The following is a 16,905-nucleotide window of genomic DNA, read 5'->3' as shown; positions in this document are numbered from 1 at the left end:
GGGAGGGGTGCTGGTGGAGGCGGGGCCATCAGCAGACAGGGGACCGGGGCTGTGGCAGGAGGGGCTGGGCGGGGGCACAGAGGATGGGCCAAGACCTGCCCCTGTGCCCACAGCAGCCTTGTAGCCCACAGTTATCACAGTGGGAGGTGCTATTGGCATTTAGTATCTGAGGGCCAGGGATGTTAAACTTCCTACAACTCACAGGGCAGTTCCAAATAATGAAGAATTATCTTACCCCAAATGACAATAGTGCTCCTTTAAAGAAACACTGATATTACTTAACCCTACATTTTCTAATATATATATTTTTATTGATTTCAGAGAAGAAAGGAGAGGGAGAGATAGAAACATCAATGATGAGAGAAAATCATTGAATGGCTGCCTCCCTGCAGGCACCCCCCACTGGGGATTGAGCCCACAACCGGGGCATGTGCCCTTGACTAGAATTGAACCCGGGACCCTTCAGTCCGCAGGCCAATGCTGTGTCCACTGATCCAAACCAGGTAGGGCGCAACCCTTCATTTTATGGGGAGGACAAACTGAGATCCCAGAGGAGAAAACGGCTTGCTAAAGATCAGTTGCACAGTAAAGACTAGAACCCAGGGCTTCTGTTTATACGCCCCTTCACTGCTTTCTAATCTGAGTCAGGTAAGCTCTTGGGAGCACAAACATTAGAAGTCTAGTGGAGGAAGGGGAACCAATAAAGGAAACAGAAAAGAAAAAGTCCAATATGTAGGAAGAGAGGTTTAAGAAGACAAAGCGAACTAATTACAAGCAGTTTTTTGTTTTTAGTGAAATAACTATTTTACCATTAATTGAGTATCTATGTTGGCTGACTCACTGTTGGTTGTCTATCCTTGTATCTATTCCTTGACTCACACTCAGGTTGCAAAGAGTCCATTAAAATCGTCTCTTCCCCAATCTCAGAAATAGCGATGGAGGTCTCGTGATACAGTTCGGACCCAAAAGCTAGGAGAGTACAGTATCATCACCCAGCCTGACTGAGTTTATACAGGGTACATAAACTCATACTTGGTACTTGAACATTCCTAATAGACAAAATTTTGCAAAAGAAGAATAACACCGGGGGTTTGTCCTACCAGCTACCAAAACTTACCATTAAGCCAAAGTAATTAGGCAAGTGTAAGAGACGTCCTGGAACTTATCAATCGAAATCAGTACAGGGTACAGGGGAAACATATTAGGAGTGGCCAGGAACACTGGGAAGTAATGCAAAAATAGCACACAGGTCTTCCACAGAGCTCACACCACCTTGCCATCACAGCCCGTGGCACATTTTCTCTAGTCCCAGGTCCCCTTCTCACCTTCAGAGATTCGATTGTGGCCTGCTTGTAAATCTTGCCTCCAGGACCTTTCTTCTGAGGACTACTCTGGAGTCTAGGCGTTCGAATGACGAATTTATCCATTGCTAGGGCCCTCCGACTACCTCCATGTGCTTGCAGTATGTTCTGCTCAAGAAAAGAGGGCAGGTTCTAAAACGTCCTAACTGCTGGGATGTGTGTTCCCTAAAATGACACAACTGTGGTCTATACACTCTGGATTCTGGAAGGTTCCCTGGATTATGAGGACTACTGGATGGAATTTATGGGAAGATTTTGTCTTGAAAAAGAAACATCTTCCCAAGACCTGAAACTTGTACAATAACGGGTCTACTATCTGGGTCAGAAAGTGCCTATTTTCAAAAGTGCACGCTGTGGAGGGGAGCCCAATACTGGGCCAGGCGTCGAACCTAATGACAAACCTCTTCCAACTTAGGTTGGGTTGTGGCAGGATCAAGTTCCAGTGGGTGCGATGAAGCTCTCTTAATAGCTACCCCAACACTGCTGCAATCCCAAGGTTTTCCCTAGTAACCAGATCTCAGCAAAGTCCTCGCAACAAGTCCCTGTCTCCAGGAACTGCTTGTGGACCCAGAGCCCTCCCTATCCACGACTATGGGCTTCTCGATCCCCGAGCGAAAATGCTATTAAATACCATCTTCCTCTGCCCTCAGCACTCCTGAGCCCAGGAAAGGGGACCTAGCAACGATCTGACGTGAAACGCACCAGGAAAAGCAGCCTGGCAGCAGCGAGGCCCCTCCAGAGAACTACGGTTGCGAAGAGTCCGTTAAACAGTTTCTTCCCCAGTCTCGGCCTGATGAAACTAAACAGACGCTTCCTTCCAGGTTGGTAGTTTCTCGGGAGAGACGTCCGCCCGTCGAGAGCTTCAGCGACACTGCAAACCACACTCCCCAGAATGCACTGCGAAGGGGCGGGCGAGGTCGCCCCCAGGGTACTGTAGTTCTCCGAGACTAGCTTTCCCGACCGCCAGGGCGCCTCCCGCCGGTGAAGAACTACATGCCCCAGCGTGCCCCGCAAAGGAAGAACGGGGTCCCGGATGCCGGTTCACTCCAATGCTCGCGAGGGTTGGCTCCACCTCTTCTGAGCGGGACAGCGGAGGCGGAAGCGGCAGCCGGGGGCGGGGCGGGGAAGGGGCTGGCCCCGGAAGGAGGAGGAAATCCTGAAAAGAAAACAGCAACAAGCTGAGCTGCTTTGACAGAGGGAAACAAAATGGCGGTGCCGAGAGGGAGCCTCCGGGTCAGGGCCCAGCTGGGGCTTCCGCCGCTGCTGCTGCTGACCGTGGCCCTGGCCGGAGGCTCGGGGACCGCCTCGGCCGAAGCGTTTGACTCGGTGTTGGGGGATACGGCGTCTTGCCACCGGGCCTGTCAGTTGACCTACCCCTTGCACACCTACCCGAAGGTAGGGCCCGTCTGAACCGGGCTACCACCCTTCCCTGACTGTTCGTCTTTCTGCCCTCGCGCTCCTCTGTCGGCTCCGGGAAGCTGGCCGTTGAATCCGCCATTCAGCCGCTGTCTCCCACCTGTGTCGCTCCTGTTTTCCTCCCTAACCCCACTCGCACCGCTCCCGCTGTAATTGCCGGAAGTTTGTGCTGCACCGACCCTGTAGGGGGCCGGGGGATGCGGAGATGAGAAAGAGCTTGCGGGGCAGCAGTGCACTCCAAGCGGGAGGGGGATGCTGCCTGTTCAGACGGACCCCCACCTTCAGGGAGCCTAAGGAACGGCGGGGGCGGGGGGCAGAAACGCGAGCCCACAAAGGGTTCCTTCATGAACCGTGTTTACGGAGCACCTCCCCGGGCCGGGAGCTAAGCGTCTGTTCCGGGAGTCAGACGAGCAGACCGTCCCACTATGCCATACATGGTGACTATGGTATGAAACATTCAGCAGCCCGAGGAGTTGTGAGACGCACAGACAGGGCTTTCCAAAGCCTGTGTTAATTACTGTGTGCCGGGCTCCGCCGCTAGGGCCTGGGGTGGCTTAGGGAAGAAGCAGGTCGATGCATCTGCATTGAAAGAATTTACCATTCAGTGAAGTGAGTCAAGAAATGAGACCGCCTCTCACGGAGGAAGGGGTCACCCTACTTTCACTGCCCCTCCCTCCCCCACCCCTCCCCCCCCAGGTGCTGTCTTTCCTTAATTCCATTCTACTTCTCAAGTTGTTTTTTTCAGCTTCTTGAGAACTCTGTTTACTCAACATTCTAAATCGTGGGGTGAACTCCCTCACCCTTTCCCATATATAATTTGGGTATATGCCCTCCCCACCCCACTGCCTTTATTTGCAAGAGCTTTTGCTGCCGTTGCTGGTCTTTCTCTTCTTGTTTTCCCTTCCGCCCTGTGTTGTTTGCGTGGCGTGGCGTGGCGTGGCGAGCCCATTTTGTTTGCGCTCTCGGTCTACAAAGTGACCAGGAGGATAGGCCCAGTGACATCAGGATGTTCCTTATTGGCGAGTGTTTTCAGGTCTTTGAAAATGGCCAGTCCTAAATGCTAGCACTTCCCATATGTCTGTTTACATTGCCTGCGGATTATCCGTTTTCAAGAGAAAATGTGGAAGGGGGTATTATCCTAAAATTTTCAGTCAGAGACTAATATAGCAAGAGAGAGAAGTGAGACATTCTGATTTCCAGACTGAATGTATACTATCCCTAAATTACCTTCTTCTCTTACAAACCTCTCATCTGAGAGGATTGTATGGGGAAACTCATTAATATTGATTTGACCTGGATTGGCATGGAGACTTATTTTGTATCATTCAACTATTTGGTTTTGGCTTTTATTTCTGATTTTTCCTAGCAAATTTGCAGTATGAACCAGAATCCTGGGAGAATAACTAAGTAAATTGAAAAGATAAACATTTCTGAAACTTTTAAGTACTTTTATAATATCCACTACTTCCTAAAAAAACTGTGTGATCTCTAAGCTATTTTTACTTATTCTTTAAAGTTGTTTCACCAGGAACTCTAAATCATCTGGCTCCCTGGAAATACTGGACTTAAAATGTATTAACTGTCTACCTTCTGTTAGCTGGTTTGATGAGAGATTACCCATTATCCCTAATTCTCACGGCTAAGTAGGTTTTACAGTTGAAGAAATTGAGGCTCTGAAAGGTTAAGTGACTTGCCCAAGGTCACATAGCCAATAACTAGTGGAGTAGTGGGAACTCAGTCCTAAAACCAGCTATACTGTGCTGCCTTTTATCAAAACGTTCTATTAAAAATAATTTACTTATTTCACTGATTTCTGTTGGCCCTCCTCCCAATTATTGTACTTTGCAGTTCAGGGGAAAAAAAGCAGTGTGTTATATAAGAAATTAGATGAATTTACAAGCTCACATAGCCTCTCTTGGTCTGGCATTTGTAGCTGGCAGATAGAAATCTTATTTTAATGACTTATTTCCAGAAGTATGTTGTTGTAAGAAAGTACAATACCTTAACTATTTGTAAGTAATTATTTTTAAATTACGATATTTTACCCTTTAACTTTCCTTAAAAATGCAGTTGCATAATTTGCCAGGGTCTAAATACAAGAGACATAAGTTTATATTAATAACAAAGCTGACTAGGTCCAAGCCTGGTCATATTTTTTTACAAAGTGTGGGCTCTGGAACCATACAAACCCAGGTTACATCCACAGCTCCACTTTTACTATCTGTGTGTCCTTGCTGATCACATAACTTCTCCTTATGTTGTTTTGTCAGCTATAGAAAAAACCTTCACACCCTGCAGAGCTAGTGTGAGAATTAAAGATAATATATGTGGCATTCTCAGCAACTGCCTAAGTGCTGAATAATAAGAGAATAGTTAGTTAGCTTTGCTTAGCTCAGGATGTGAAAAGGCACATAAAATCTATAAATGTATTATTGAAATTCATTGTAATTATTTAGGTGGCTTTCCATTTGATGGGGAGCACCATTTCCTTATGCTCTAAATCAGAGGAAATATCTATAATAATAAAAGCATAATATGCTAATTAGACCAGACAGCCGAACATCCTTCTGGATGAAGCTGTGGCAGTGGGGCCGAGGCAGAGGTGGTAGGGGTGATCAGGCAGGCAGGCAGGCGAGCAATTAGGGGCAATGAGGCAGGCAGGCAGAGGGGTTCAGGGCGAACAAGCAGGCAGGCAGGTGAGCGGTTAGGAGCCAGCAGTCCCGGATTGCGAGAGGGATCAGGCCTAAACTGGCAGTCAGACATCCCCTGAGGGGTCCCGGATTTCAAAAGTGCAGGCTGGGCTGAGGGCCCCTCCCACCCATGCATGAATTCGTGCACCAGGCCTTTAGTATTTGGTAAATGCTTGCCAGTCATTTGGGATACAGGGGGCATGAATCATTTACTCAGAGTAATAATATTACCTAGAACATGAAACACGTACTTAGAATAAGGATATGATTCTTCATAATGATTTTTGAGTGCCTACTCTGTGCCAAGTGTTGTATCAGATGTTAAGTGTTAGTTCAGTGCCTGGCACATTATGGGTGCTCATTAAATATATTATTAATGTTATGTCTATTTATTTGTATAGCACAATATTAATGATATTGTGAATATAAAATGTACAACCCTCATATTCAAGATTGACATAATCTTGAAGAAAGATTGTTCCTATTTTACACGTAAGGAAACTGAGGCTGAAAGATTAGGTTACTTGCCCAGGGTTGTACAAATGGTGGGGCTGAGCTTTAAATCTAGACTGTTTTCACCATGCTATACATGTTCTCTTCTGAAAATGGTACTGGAGCCTGGCCAGAGGGGCTCAGTTGGTTGAGTGTCACACATACCTGTATTTAGGTTTCAATCCCCCAGTGGAGCACTTATGGAAGGTAACCTATGGATGTTTCTCTCTCTCTCTTCCCCTCTCTCTCTCTTCCCTTCCCTCTCTCTTCCCCTTCCTTTCCCTAAGCATGTCTTCCGGTGAGGATTAAAAAAAAAAAAAAGGTACTGGAGGGCTTATTGGGTTGGTTTAACAAAAGAAAACATATCTGAAAAGGAAATGGCATTCAGTAAAGCTCTTAACAATGAGCTCATGCTTCCTCTGTGCAATTTAAGGAAATGTGTGGTACTCCAAAGACATGAAAGTTCTTTCATTGTTGTACAAAGTCTGCAAAAGCTACTCAGGTATGAAATTTATTTTAATTGCTAAAACTCTTTCAGTTTCATCTTAAAAATAAGTGCAACTAGAACTGAGGTCCAGAAATGTGCTGCCTTCAAGGCTTGCTTAATAGTAGACTGCAGCCATCTCTTCCTAATGGATTGCTGCTGCCACATAGATTTTACTAATCCTTTGCTGGGAAGAAATGCTATTTGTATTCCATTGGTTGCAAACTGGTATATGCACATGCTGTTTCCTTCCTTTTTTTGGTTCCTGCCAGTTTGTACACAGTGGATCACATAGTAAGTTGAGGGGGCTTCCCCACATGTACTGGTTTGTTTCAAATACTATGTGTAGGTCATTGACAGAAAGCCTGTTGAAGACATTGCCATTAGTCTTAACTAAGCAGGTAACATTTTCCAGTAATGAAGAATATATCCTACCTTGAGCTCACACACATACACAATGGTGTCTATAACTTATTTTCTCTTTAAAAACTCTATTATTATGATTAACACTACCATTTATTGAGTACTTGTATGTCCCAGGCACTGTGCTAGGAATAGCTATTTCCAGCAGTATTGAAGGGATTGGAGATAATTTATAGTTATTATCTCCTTTTATGATGAAAAAAACTGAGTTTTAGATAAGTAAAGTAACTTGTGCTGGGTCACTCACCTAAAAGGTTTCAGTCCAGGTCTGGCTAATTCCATTGGCCTTTCCCATATAACATACTGTTGCTCTTGTTTGTATTTTTAGTAAATAAGCCAAGTTTTAAAAATCCTTTTATGTAAGTATTTGTATAGATGTACACCTCACTTTGTGGGGGCCTTTATAGCACTATTGGCCCTGTGAAGCTAATCATGATACTTTTCCTGATAAGCTTAATGATTTGTATAAATATTTATGGGCAGAAGTATGCTATTTGTCCTAAGGTACTTGCTTACTCATTTCTATCTTTGTTAAAGTTCTGATTATGTCGTTGTTATTTTTATTTTCAATCCCCCACCCCCCACGAAATAATAGGAGAAGAGTGATTTTACTCACTAGACTTCTTTCTTTGATATCACTTCATAAACAAGAAACTAAAACTTCTTTATATGGGAAAGGTCTTGGGCATTACCTGGCTCCTGTCGTTTTTCTTTCAGTTATAAAATTTTTTTATTGGGCAGTTTATAATAAACCTACTAACTTTGCTTTCTTCTGACCTTTTTTCCCTGAGGGAAATACATTTTTTTTGTAATCCTCCCTGTTCTTGAATTCCCTAGGAAGAGGAGTTGTACGCATGTCAGAGAGGTTGCAGGCTGTTTTCAATTTGTCAGTTTGTGGATGATGGAATTGATTTAAATCGGACCAAATTGGAATGCGAATCTGGTAAGATGCTATGCTAATGACATCAACAGTCTATAGCATTGATGTTTTCTCTGAGCTGTGTTATACTTTTAATGTATTTTCCTCAGAAAATGAGAAGCATAATGTTTAAACTAGTCATCCAGCATATTTTAATTGTTATGAAGTTAGAGTTTTAGTAGCTGCTGCTAGAAATTTTATGGTCTTTAAATTTCATCTTTTGTTGAGATAGCGTTTATTTTGTACTGTGGATAGGACACCTTTGTTTAAACAAGTATTTGGTTTAGACAAATGCAGTAGTAATTAGCCTTCCCATAATTTATCACTACCTTTTCAAGAGATAGTATAATTTTCCTAAGCCTTTCAACCGTTGGCTAGTTTGCTTAGCTCCAAGTTTTTTTTTTTACTGAATCAGGCCTTTGACTCAGTATTTAATAGTGTATTCTTCTGTGGGCCATGCCAATAAAAGAAGTAACCAGAGTCTTTGTCATCTCTTAAACCACTGTTCTTATTTTTGCTGAAAGAGGTGTTTAATTTAAAAAAAACACAAAAAAACCTATAATAAAGATAAAATTGACATTTAACTTTTTAAAGAACTATAATGGAATTTTCTCTTTTCATTATATTACACTGTTTATTCAGTGTAGCAGGAGGTGTCTTACTCCTTATCACTATGCCATGACTAACATCCAGCCTCTGTGATATCATAACCTTGTTTTTTATGGCTCAGACTCCTAAACTGGCCATCTTTATGTGTGCATAATGCTGTTCAGTTTATTATCTAGCATCTTTGAGAAGTATATTACAAGTACATGACGGAGTTGGAAAGAAAAATAGGATTGTTATAATGGTGAAGTGTTCTATCATAAGAAAGATTTGTCTCTGGTAAAAGAAGAGGGTATATCTGGTAGAGACCCATTTCAACTTTAGAATCCTGCTGTAGAACATTTTCTAAGTTCCATTTTCTTAGAATTTAGGGTGTTAAACTAATTCTTCTATTTTTTCCTTGCCAAGGTGGTTGTATTTCCATTTTAGACTTATGGAATTCAGTAGTCAGAGAGGTTAAACAGTTAGCCCTAGTCACATAAACAACCAACAAATGATAGAGCCAAAACTTGAGGTTGCCTATTCAATGAGGTTATCTGTTCAATGTTTTCCACTGTGTAAACCTTAGCAAGAAGCTCCCCTCTTATAAATGTCATCATATAGGAGCTTGAGTGTGTAATTAATAGATTTATACCTGAAATATTTGACTTGTGGGTGATAAAAGATAGGGGTTTTATTAAAATAGGTAGAGGCCCAGTGCAGGAAATTCGTGCACTGGTAAGGTCCCTAGTGGCTGCTGGCTGCCGGTCGGGGCCTCCCTGCCGCCCCTGGGGCCTCCCTCCCTTCCCCTGGCCGGCCCTGCCCCCTGGTCAAACTCCCGGATGACCTCCCAGTTGAGGGGACAGCTTGCATACTACGCTTTTATTATATAGGATAGGATACATTTGCTACTATTACCAAATTTGGAAATGCATATTGATGAAATGTTATCTATATAATGAAAGCCTAAGTGACTGTTATGACAGAATGACCAGAACAGCCGGTTGCTGTGATGTGCACTGACCACCAGGGGGCAGATGCTCAATGCAGGAGCTGCCCCCTGGTGGTCAGTGTGCTCCCATGGGGAGCACTGCTCAGCCAGAAGCTGGGCGCATGGCTGGCGAGCGCAGGGGCAGTGGTGGGAGCCTCTCCCCCCTCCGCAGTAGCACTAAGGAGCAGCAAGCAGGTGGGTGGTAAATAGTGAGGGATCCCGAACTGTGAGAGGGTGCAGACGGGGCTGAGGCCCCCCTCCCTGCCCCGTCCCTCCAGTGCACGAATTTCGTGCACCAGGCCTTTAGTTTTAGTGTAATAAATTTCTTCATAAAATGCCAAATTCCTTTACTTTCTCTCTTTCTGTCTCTTTCTTGTAATTTGATTGTTTTTCTCTTACAGCATGTACAGAAGCATATTCCCAATCTGATGAGCAATATGCTTGCCATCTTGGTTGCCAGAATCAGCTGCCATTTGCTGAATTGAGACAAGAACAAGTATGAGACAAAACTGCCTTTCAAAATTGCCTGCTTGTATTGCACTTACTTGTATTGAAATATTTATCACCCACTTGATCCTATTTTAGTGTTATATTTTAAATTAGTTTTCAGCAAACAAGTTATATGTTTGCACATAGACAAATCAATTACATTTTTCTATGATGCTTTACTGTTAAAAGATATGTTCACATACATAATCTCACTTTGTTTTTTCTCGTTGGCTAGTGAAGATTTTATCCCCCTTTTACATAAGAAAAAACTGAGGCTCAGGGAAATTGATAGTTCAGTGTCTTTTTTTCATCCCAACTGCAATTACCTTAACTCAGACCATCATCATTTCTCATCTACATTACTAAATTAAATTAACTTCCAAACTATTTTCCCACTTTAACCCCCTCTAGTTTATCTTTTAGTCTTTGTCCAGATATTTACTTTCTTTTTTTTTGTTTTTTTTTTTTTTTTTTTTTTACCATTTTTAAGTGTAGTTCAGTGGCATTAAGTACATTCACATTGCTGTACAACCATCCCCACCATCCATCTCTGGAACTTTCTCATCTTCCCCACCTGAAACTCTGTCCCCTGTAAATACTGACTCCCCCAATCCCCAGCCCCAGACCCATCCACTTTTTGTGTCTATGAATTTGACTCCTTTAGGGACCTCCTATGAGTGGAATCGCACAACATCTGTTCCTTTGTGACTGGCTTATTTCACTGAGCGTAATATTTTCAAGGTTCATCCATGTTGTAGCAGGTGTCAGAATGTCCTTTTTAAGGCTGAATCCTATACACCACATTGTTTATCCATTCATTCATCAGTAGACACTTGGGTTGTTTGCATTTTGGGGCTATTGTGAATAATGCTTCTGTGAACATGGATGTACCAGTATTTTTGAATCCCTGCTTTCAGTTCTTTTGGGTCTACACTCAAAAGTGGAATTCCTGGGTCATACGGTAGTTCCATGTTTGACATGTATTTATTTTAATCCTCACCCAAGGATATTTTTTCCATTGATTTTCAGACAGAGTGGAAGGGAGAGAAGGGAGGAGAGAGAAAAAAACATTGACATGAGACAGACACATTGATTGGTTGCCTCCCACACGAGCCCCAACTGGGACCAGGGATCAAACCTGCATCCAAGGTATGTGCCCTTGACTGGGAATTGAACCCACAACTCTTCGGTCCAAGGGTTGGGGCTCAAACCACTAAGAAAACCAGCCGAAGCAAGAGTCTCCATATTTTTTTTATCTGATTCAAAAGCCTTTTATTCTGATACAGGTGACAAGTAGCTTATAAATGTGTTTGATAGAAATTAAAGGGATTTTCAGCTTTACCATAGTCAATTTGCATAGATAACTAAGAGTTTACTTGAGTGCTAATTATAATAGATTCACTTAATGCTTTATACCCTGTCCTAATAAGGATTTGATTATCTTGCTCTCTTGAATATATATATATATATGTATATGTATATATATAAAATGTATTTATTATGACTTTTTTTTTTTTAAGCTCATGTCTCTGATGCCAAAAATGCATCTACTCTTCCCTCTAACTCTGGTACGGTCATTCTGGAGTGGCATGATGGACTCTGCACAGAGCTTCATAACCTCTTCATGGACTTTTTATCTTCAAGCTGATGATGGAAAATTAGTTATATTCCAGGTGACAACTTTTCTTCATATATTCATCTACTAGTAAATACCAGCAACAGTAAATGTATATGTCTCAAATGAATGTCTTGGCATAGAGCCATGCCACTTAAAAATATTTATCATCAAATAATAATTATTTGGCTTAATGAAAACATTGGGCATCATGACACAATGTGACTTACCCTCCCCTCTGCCAATTGGAAGCCTATCTGAAGCCCTCAATCCTTATCTAACAAGAACTCTGAATCTTCTAAATTTTATAGTGGTTAAATTGATAAAATGAAACCTCTAGATATGGGAAATAGGAATAATTAAAATACTTAGAATATAAATAGTGGCATGTATTTATATCCTATATTTATATTGGAGAAAAGCAATATGATGTAATTTTTAGTTGTTTTTAGTGCTTTTCCTCAGAACTCTTACAAGAGAACTTATTGAAGAAGCATATTGCCTCCTAGAGAAGTAACTTTTCTTCTACTTCATTATTTATCATGTGATGTGATAATAATAGTAAAGTTCTTATGTACTAGGGACTTACGTATTTTATCTTCAAACAACTTCATGAGGTTGTATTATCCCTATTTTATTGATGAGGAAACTGAGTCTAACTTGTTTAAGGTCACCCTGTCAGTAACAAAAATAAGCTTTAGACTCAGGTCACTTTAACTCATAGGCTCATATACCACCCTAGAACATTGTCTTCTTTTTATTTTTATTTATTTAATCCTTACCTGAGGATATGTTTGTATTGATTTTTTTTTTTTTTTTTTTAGAGAGAGAGAAACATCAGTGTGAGAGAGAAACATCGATCAGTAGCCTCCGGTATGTGCCCCAACTGGGAATCAAACCCGCAACCTTTTGGTGTACAGGACGATGCTCTCTCTACCAACTGAGCCACCTGGCCAGGGCAAATTTCTTAAATTTACCAGCCCACAAATTATGTTGCGGTACTGTCTTTCTCTCAGGTATTAATTAAAGTGAACCTTTAATTATTATTTCTAAGTGAGTGGCTTACTGTAAAGCTAATATGTGATTTTCTCTCTTTAAATTCAGTAAGTTTTGTGTCTTTTTTTAAAAATATTTTTTTATTGATTTTTTACAGAGAGGAAGGGAGAGGGATAGAGAGTTAAAAACATTGATGAGAGAGAAGCATCACCAGCTGCCTCTTGCACAGCCCCCACTGGGGATGTGCCCACAACCAAGGTACATGCCCTTTACTGGAATCGAACCTGTGACCCTTCAGTCCGCAGGCTGATGCTCTATCCACTGAGCCAAACCGGTTAGGGCAAGTTTTGTGTCTTAAAGCAACTTAAGGTAAAGCATAAATTGACTCCTAGAGTGAAGACCTCATTCATTCCTGATTAGATGTGAGATTAGCTATTTCTCTCTTTGTGTCAATTTGAGTGTAACTAGGCTATAGAAGCCCCCATTCCAGAGGGTCAGTGCTATATGTAAAGTATGGAGTCTTTAGCTGTAATTTATGAATTACACTTAGGGAAAAATGGAATGTTTCAGTTGAGGAAAAATAGAGATAATAAGTGTTTAGTCAAATACTTTGGCAGTCTGCTAAATTATTCCTGATCAACTAGAATTAGAAGACATTTTTGCAAAGTATGATATTTAATGCAGTATGCTATGATTTGTCCTTTTTTATTTTTTTTATGCTGTCAGGAAGTTAAACAATATTTGATGATGCCAAAAGTCTGTGTCTGTTTGCAAGGCACTGGATCTGATGTTTAGGAAGTGTAATTAAAGTATATTGTGGTTAATATGCTTTATTTTTAATGCCATACTTTGTTACTTTTTCTCAATTTGAATGTTTATAGAGATGATATGTTACAGAACTTTCTACTGAGAAAGGCTTAAAGAGTACAAATGACTTAATTGCTTTCATTATCATTTAAGTCTAAGCCAGAAATCCAGTATGCATCACAGTTGGAACAGGAGCCTACAAATTTGAAAGAATCATCGCTAAGCAAAATGTCCTGTAAGTTTTCTTTTACGCAGCTTGGGATAAAAAACATTAGCAATCAAATCTGGTTGTGTAGAATTGGTTGCATGATTGTTTTTACACTAATAGAATATGAACAAATAATTTCTAAAACAGTGGTTCTCAAACTTTAATGTGCATTAGGATCTGGATAGCTTGTTAAAACAGATTTCTGAGTCCCACCACCAAAGTTTCCAATTTTCTAGATCTGGGAAAGGACCTGAGAATTTGCATTTCTAACAAATTGCCAGATTTTGTTGATGCTGCTGGTCTGAGGACCACACTTAGAGAACCAGTATTTTTTTTTTTAATATATTTTATTGATTTTTTACAGAGAGGAAGGGAGAGAGATAGAGAGTTAGAAACATCGATGAGAGAGAAACATCGATCAGCTGCCTCCTGCACATCCCCTACTGGGGATGTGCCTACAACCCAGGTACATGCCCTTGACCGGAATCGAACCTGGGACCTTTCAGTCCGCAGGCTGATGCTCTATCCACTGAGCCAAACCGGTGTCGGCGAGAACCAGTATTTTAAAACCATTTAGTTTGCTTTGAAGGATGTTGTGAGTATAAACTAATGAAATATTCTGATACATCCCAATAAACTAACCAAATAGTGAAACTACCCTAAAAGTATGAGCTCCTATTCTATTTTGATTTCCATACTAGAAGTGAATTTTAACTCATGGGGATATAAAACGATCAAGCTAAAGCTGAGTTTACCTTTTAAAATGTACTATCTTCTACCTTACTTTAGATACTGATTTAATTAACTTCCTAATGATTTTGCTGGGTGGGTAATGACAGTACATAAGGCCATCTTTAACTTTACATTAGAATAAACCAGATTCCATTATTTAAGCCCACATGTAATTAAATTGAAAGCTTCAATGTCAATGAGAATTTGGAAACAAAATAAGAAATCCTTAAGGTAGTAGAATATCTATTTAGTTTTTGATGTGCCATAGGAACTTTCATTCATTATTAAATGTATAGATCTAGAAGTAGTCATTTGGGTCTATCTTTTGAGTATAAGATATCAAACATGTGCCTTGTTATTTCACCAGATCTACAAATGAGAAGTTCACAAGCACACAGGAACTTTCTTGAAGATGGAGAAAGTGATGGCTTTTTAAGATGCCTCTCTCTGTATGTATTCCTCTTTATTAATGGGTATAGGAAATACAGTCTGGCTTATATCAGAAAGATATAGTCCTTTTTATTTAAAATGTTATTAGCTGCTCAAAAGTAAAAAAAAAAAAATATTACCTTCTCCCTACCAAATGTCTACTTTTGGATATTTTAATTTCTTAAAAAGTAATATGCAGAACAGCATCGAACAGACTGTCAAACTACAGCGAGAAGGCTGGGGAGGGTTGGAGAGGAGTGGAGGCGGGGGGTAAGAGATCAACCGAAAGACTTGTATGCATGCATATAAGCATAACCAATGGACACAAGACACTGGGGGTTAGGGGAGGCTGGGGGAAGGTCAAAGGGCGTAAAAAAAAAAGGGACATATGTAATCTTCTTTGTTAGGGGAGGCTGGGGGAAGGTCAAAGGGCGTAAAAAAAAAGGGACATATGTAATCCTCTTTGTAATACTTTAAGCAATAAAACAAAATTGAAAAAAAGAAAAAAGTAATATGCAGCCCTGGCCAGTGTTACTCAGTTGGGTGGAGCATTGTCCCATACACCAGGGGTTCACAGGTTTGATTCCCGGTCGGGTCACATGCAGGAGGCAACTGAACAATGTTTCTCTCTCTCTTTCTCTCTCCCCCTCCCTCCCACGCGTCCTTTCTCTAATATCAATAAACATATTCTAAGGATTTAACAATAAATGAAAGGTGATATCATACTAGTTTAAACCCAAGCAAGTAGTTTTTTTCACAGTATAAAAACTTTCCTGTTAGGATTCCCTGATTTATGTTAAGAAATGTGCTTCTTAAGTATATGTTAATGTTTTGGGGATCAGATTTTTGTTTTTAGCTGCAAGGCCACATATAAAGCTGGGAAGGGTAGATAAGGCTATAGACTAATGAAGGCTTCATGTTCTATGCTAAGGAGGAATATCAACTCTATGCCAAGGCAAGGAAAAGTGGGCAGTTGGGGGAATGGGTATGTTCTAGGAAGGAATATCAAGCCTTCTGAGGATAAAGAGGGTTTTATCAAATTTTGTGTGCTTGCACCTATGCAAGGAGTTATGATATGAGCCCTCCCCCCAAATTTCTCCCACCAATAAAAGAAGAGGAGAAAGAAAGTGGGTCTTAACACTTATTGTTAACTATTTACTATGTGTCAAATACCATGCCAAGCCCCTGACTAGAACAGTATAGAAGTGGTTGCCCTCACAGTCCCATGCTATGTTCTGTCTCAGGTGTAACACTGCAGTAGTCCAAACTGCATACTTCCCGTAATTTCTTGTTATAGAAATAGTTTCTTGATAGGTTTTATCAGATGAGAGTAGGGTCATATTGGAATCTAAATTTTTTTTAAATTAAATCTTTATTCAGATTATTACAGTTGTTCCTCTTTTTTCCCCCCATAACTCCCCTCCACCCGGTTCCCACCCCAACCTCAGCCCTTACCCCCGCCACCCACTATTCTCATCCATAGGTGTACAGTTTTTGTCCAGTCTCTTCCCACACTCCCCACACCCCTTTTCCCCCCAAGAATAGCCATCCATTCCCTTTCTATGCCCCCGATTCTATTATATTCACTGGTTTATTCTGTTCATCAGATTATTTATTCACTTGATTTTTAGATTCACTTGTTGATAGATGTGTATTTGTTGTTCATAATTTGTAACTTTAGCTTTTTCTTCTTCTTTCTCTTCTTAAAGGATACCTTTCAGCATTTCATATAATGCTGGTTTGGTAGTGATGAACTCCTTTAGCTTTTTCTTATCTGTGCAGCTCTTTATCTGACCTTCAATTCTGAATGATAGCTTTGCTGGGTAGAGTAATCTTGGTTGTAGGTTCTTGCTGTTCATCACTTTGAATATTTCTTGCCACTCCCTTCTGGCCTGCAAAGTTTCTGTTAAGAAATCAGCTGACAGTTGTATGGGTATTCCCCTATAGGTAACTAACTTTCTCTTGCTACTTTTAAGATTCTCTCTTTGTCTTTTGCTCTTGGCATTTTAATTATGGTGTGGTCCTCTTTGGATTCTTTTTGTTTGGGGTTCTATGTGCTTCCTGGACTTGAAAGTCTATTTCTTTCACGAGGTAGGGGAAGTTTTCTGTCATTATTCCTTCAAATAGTTTTTCAATATCTTGCTCTCTCTCTCCTTTTGGCACCCCTATAATTCGGATGTTGGTACGCTTGAAGCTGTCCCAGAGGCTCCTTACACTATCTTTGTATTTTTGGATTCTTTTTTCATTTAGCTTTTCTGGTTGGGTGTT

The 16,905-nt window shown here is 40.9% G+C and overlaps 2 protein-coding genes across 5 annotated transcripts in view; one reads left to right on the top strand and one right to left on the bottom strand.

Moving 5' to 3' along the window:
• The window catches only part of TCEANC2 (transcription elongation factor A (SII) N-terminal and central domain containing 2), a 36,954-nt gene extending 34,580 nt beyond the window's left edge, over positions 1-2,374 (bottom strand). Inside the window, exons 1-2 of one of the 2 annotated variants that reach the window (XM_006768351.2) lie at positions 2,064-2,374; positions 1,326-1,469 (exon numbers count right to left, since the gene is read on the bottom strand). In XM_006768351.2, the coding sequence (XP_006768414.1) occupies positions 1,326-1,427 (102 nt within the window). In that variant the 5' untranslated portion in view covers positions 1,428-1,469; positions 2,064-2,374. The remainder of the gene's footprint in view (positions 1-1,325; positions 1,470-2,063) is intronic. The other variant, XM_015566962.1, reaches the window with a different exon arrangement.
• A 71-nt stretch (positions 2,375-2,445) lies between these two features.
• Positions 2,446-16,905, top strand: part of TMEM59 (transmembrane protein 59) — a 25,145-nt gene continuing 10,685 nt past the window's right edge. Inside the window, exons 1-6 of one of the 3 annotated variants that reach the window (XM_006768350.2) lie at positions 2,446-2,756; positions 7,704-7,809; positions 9,763-9,857; positions 11,371-11,523; positions 13,422-13,503; positions 14,576-14,657. In XM_006768350.2, coding sequence (XP_006768413.2) covers positions 2,568-2,756; positions 7,704-7,809; positions 9,763-9,857; positions 11,371-11,523; positions 13,422-13,503; positions 14,576-14,657 — 707 coding nt within the window. In that variant the 5' untranslated portion in view covers positions 2,446-2,567. Of the gene's footprint in view, positions 2,757-6,284; positions 6,462-7,703; positions 7,810-9,762; positions 9,858-11,370; positions 11,524-13,421; positions 13,504-14,575; positions 14,739-16,905 lie in introns of those variants that run through there. The other 2 variants (XM_015566960.1, XM_015566961.1) reach the window with 2 other exon arrangements.

The sequence above is a fragment of the Myotis davidii genome, unplaced genomic scaffold (assembly GCF_000327345.1).
Source record: "Myotis davidii unplaced genomic scaffold, ASM32734v1 scaffold79, whole genome shotgun sequence".
Lineage (NCBI taxonomy): Eukaryota > Metazoa > Chordata > Mammalia > Chiroptera > Vespertilionidae > Myotis > Myotis davidii.
The sequence above is the reverse complement of the archived record's forward strand: the minus strand, read 5'-3'. Positions and strand labels throughout refer to the sequence as shown.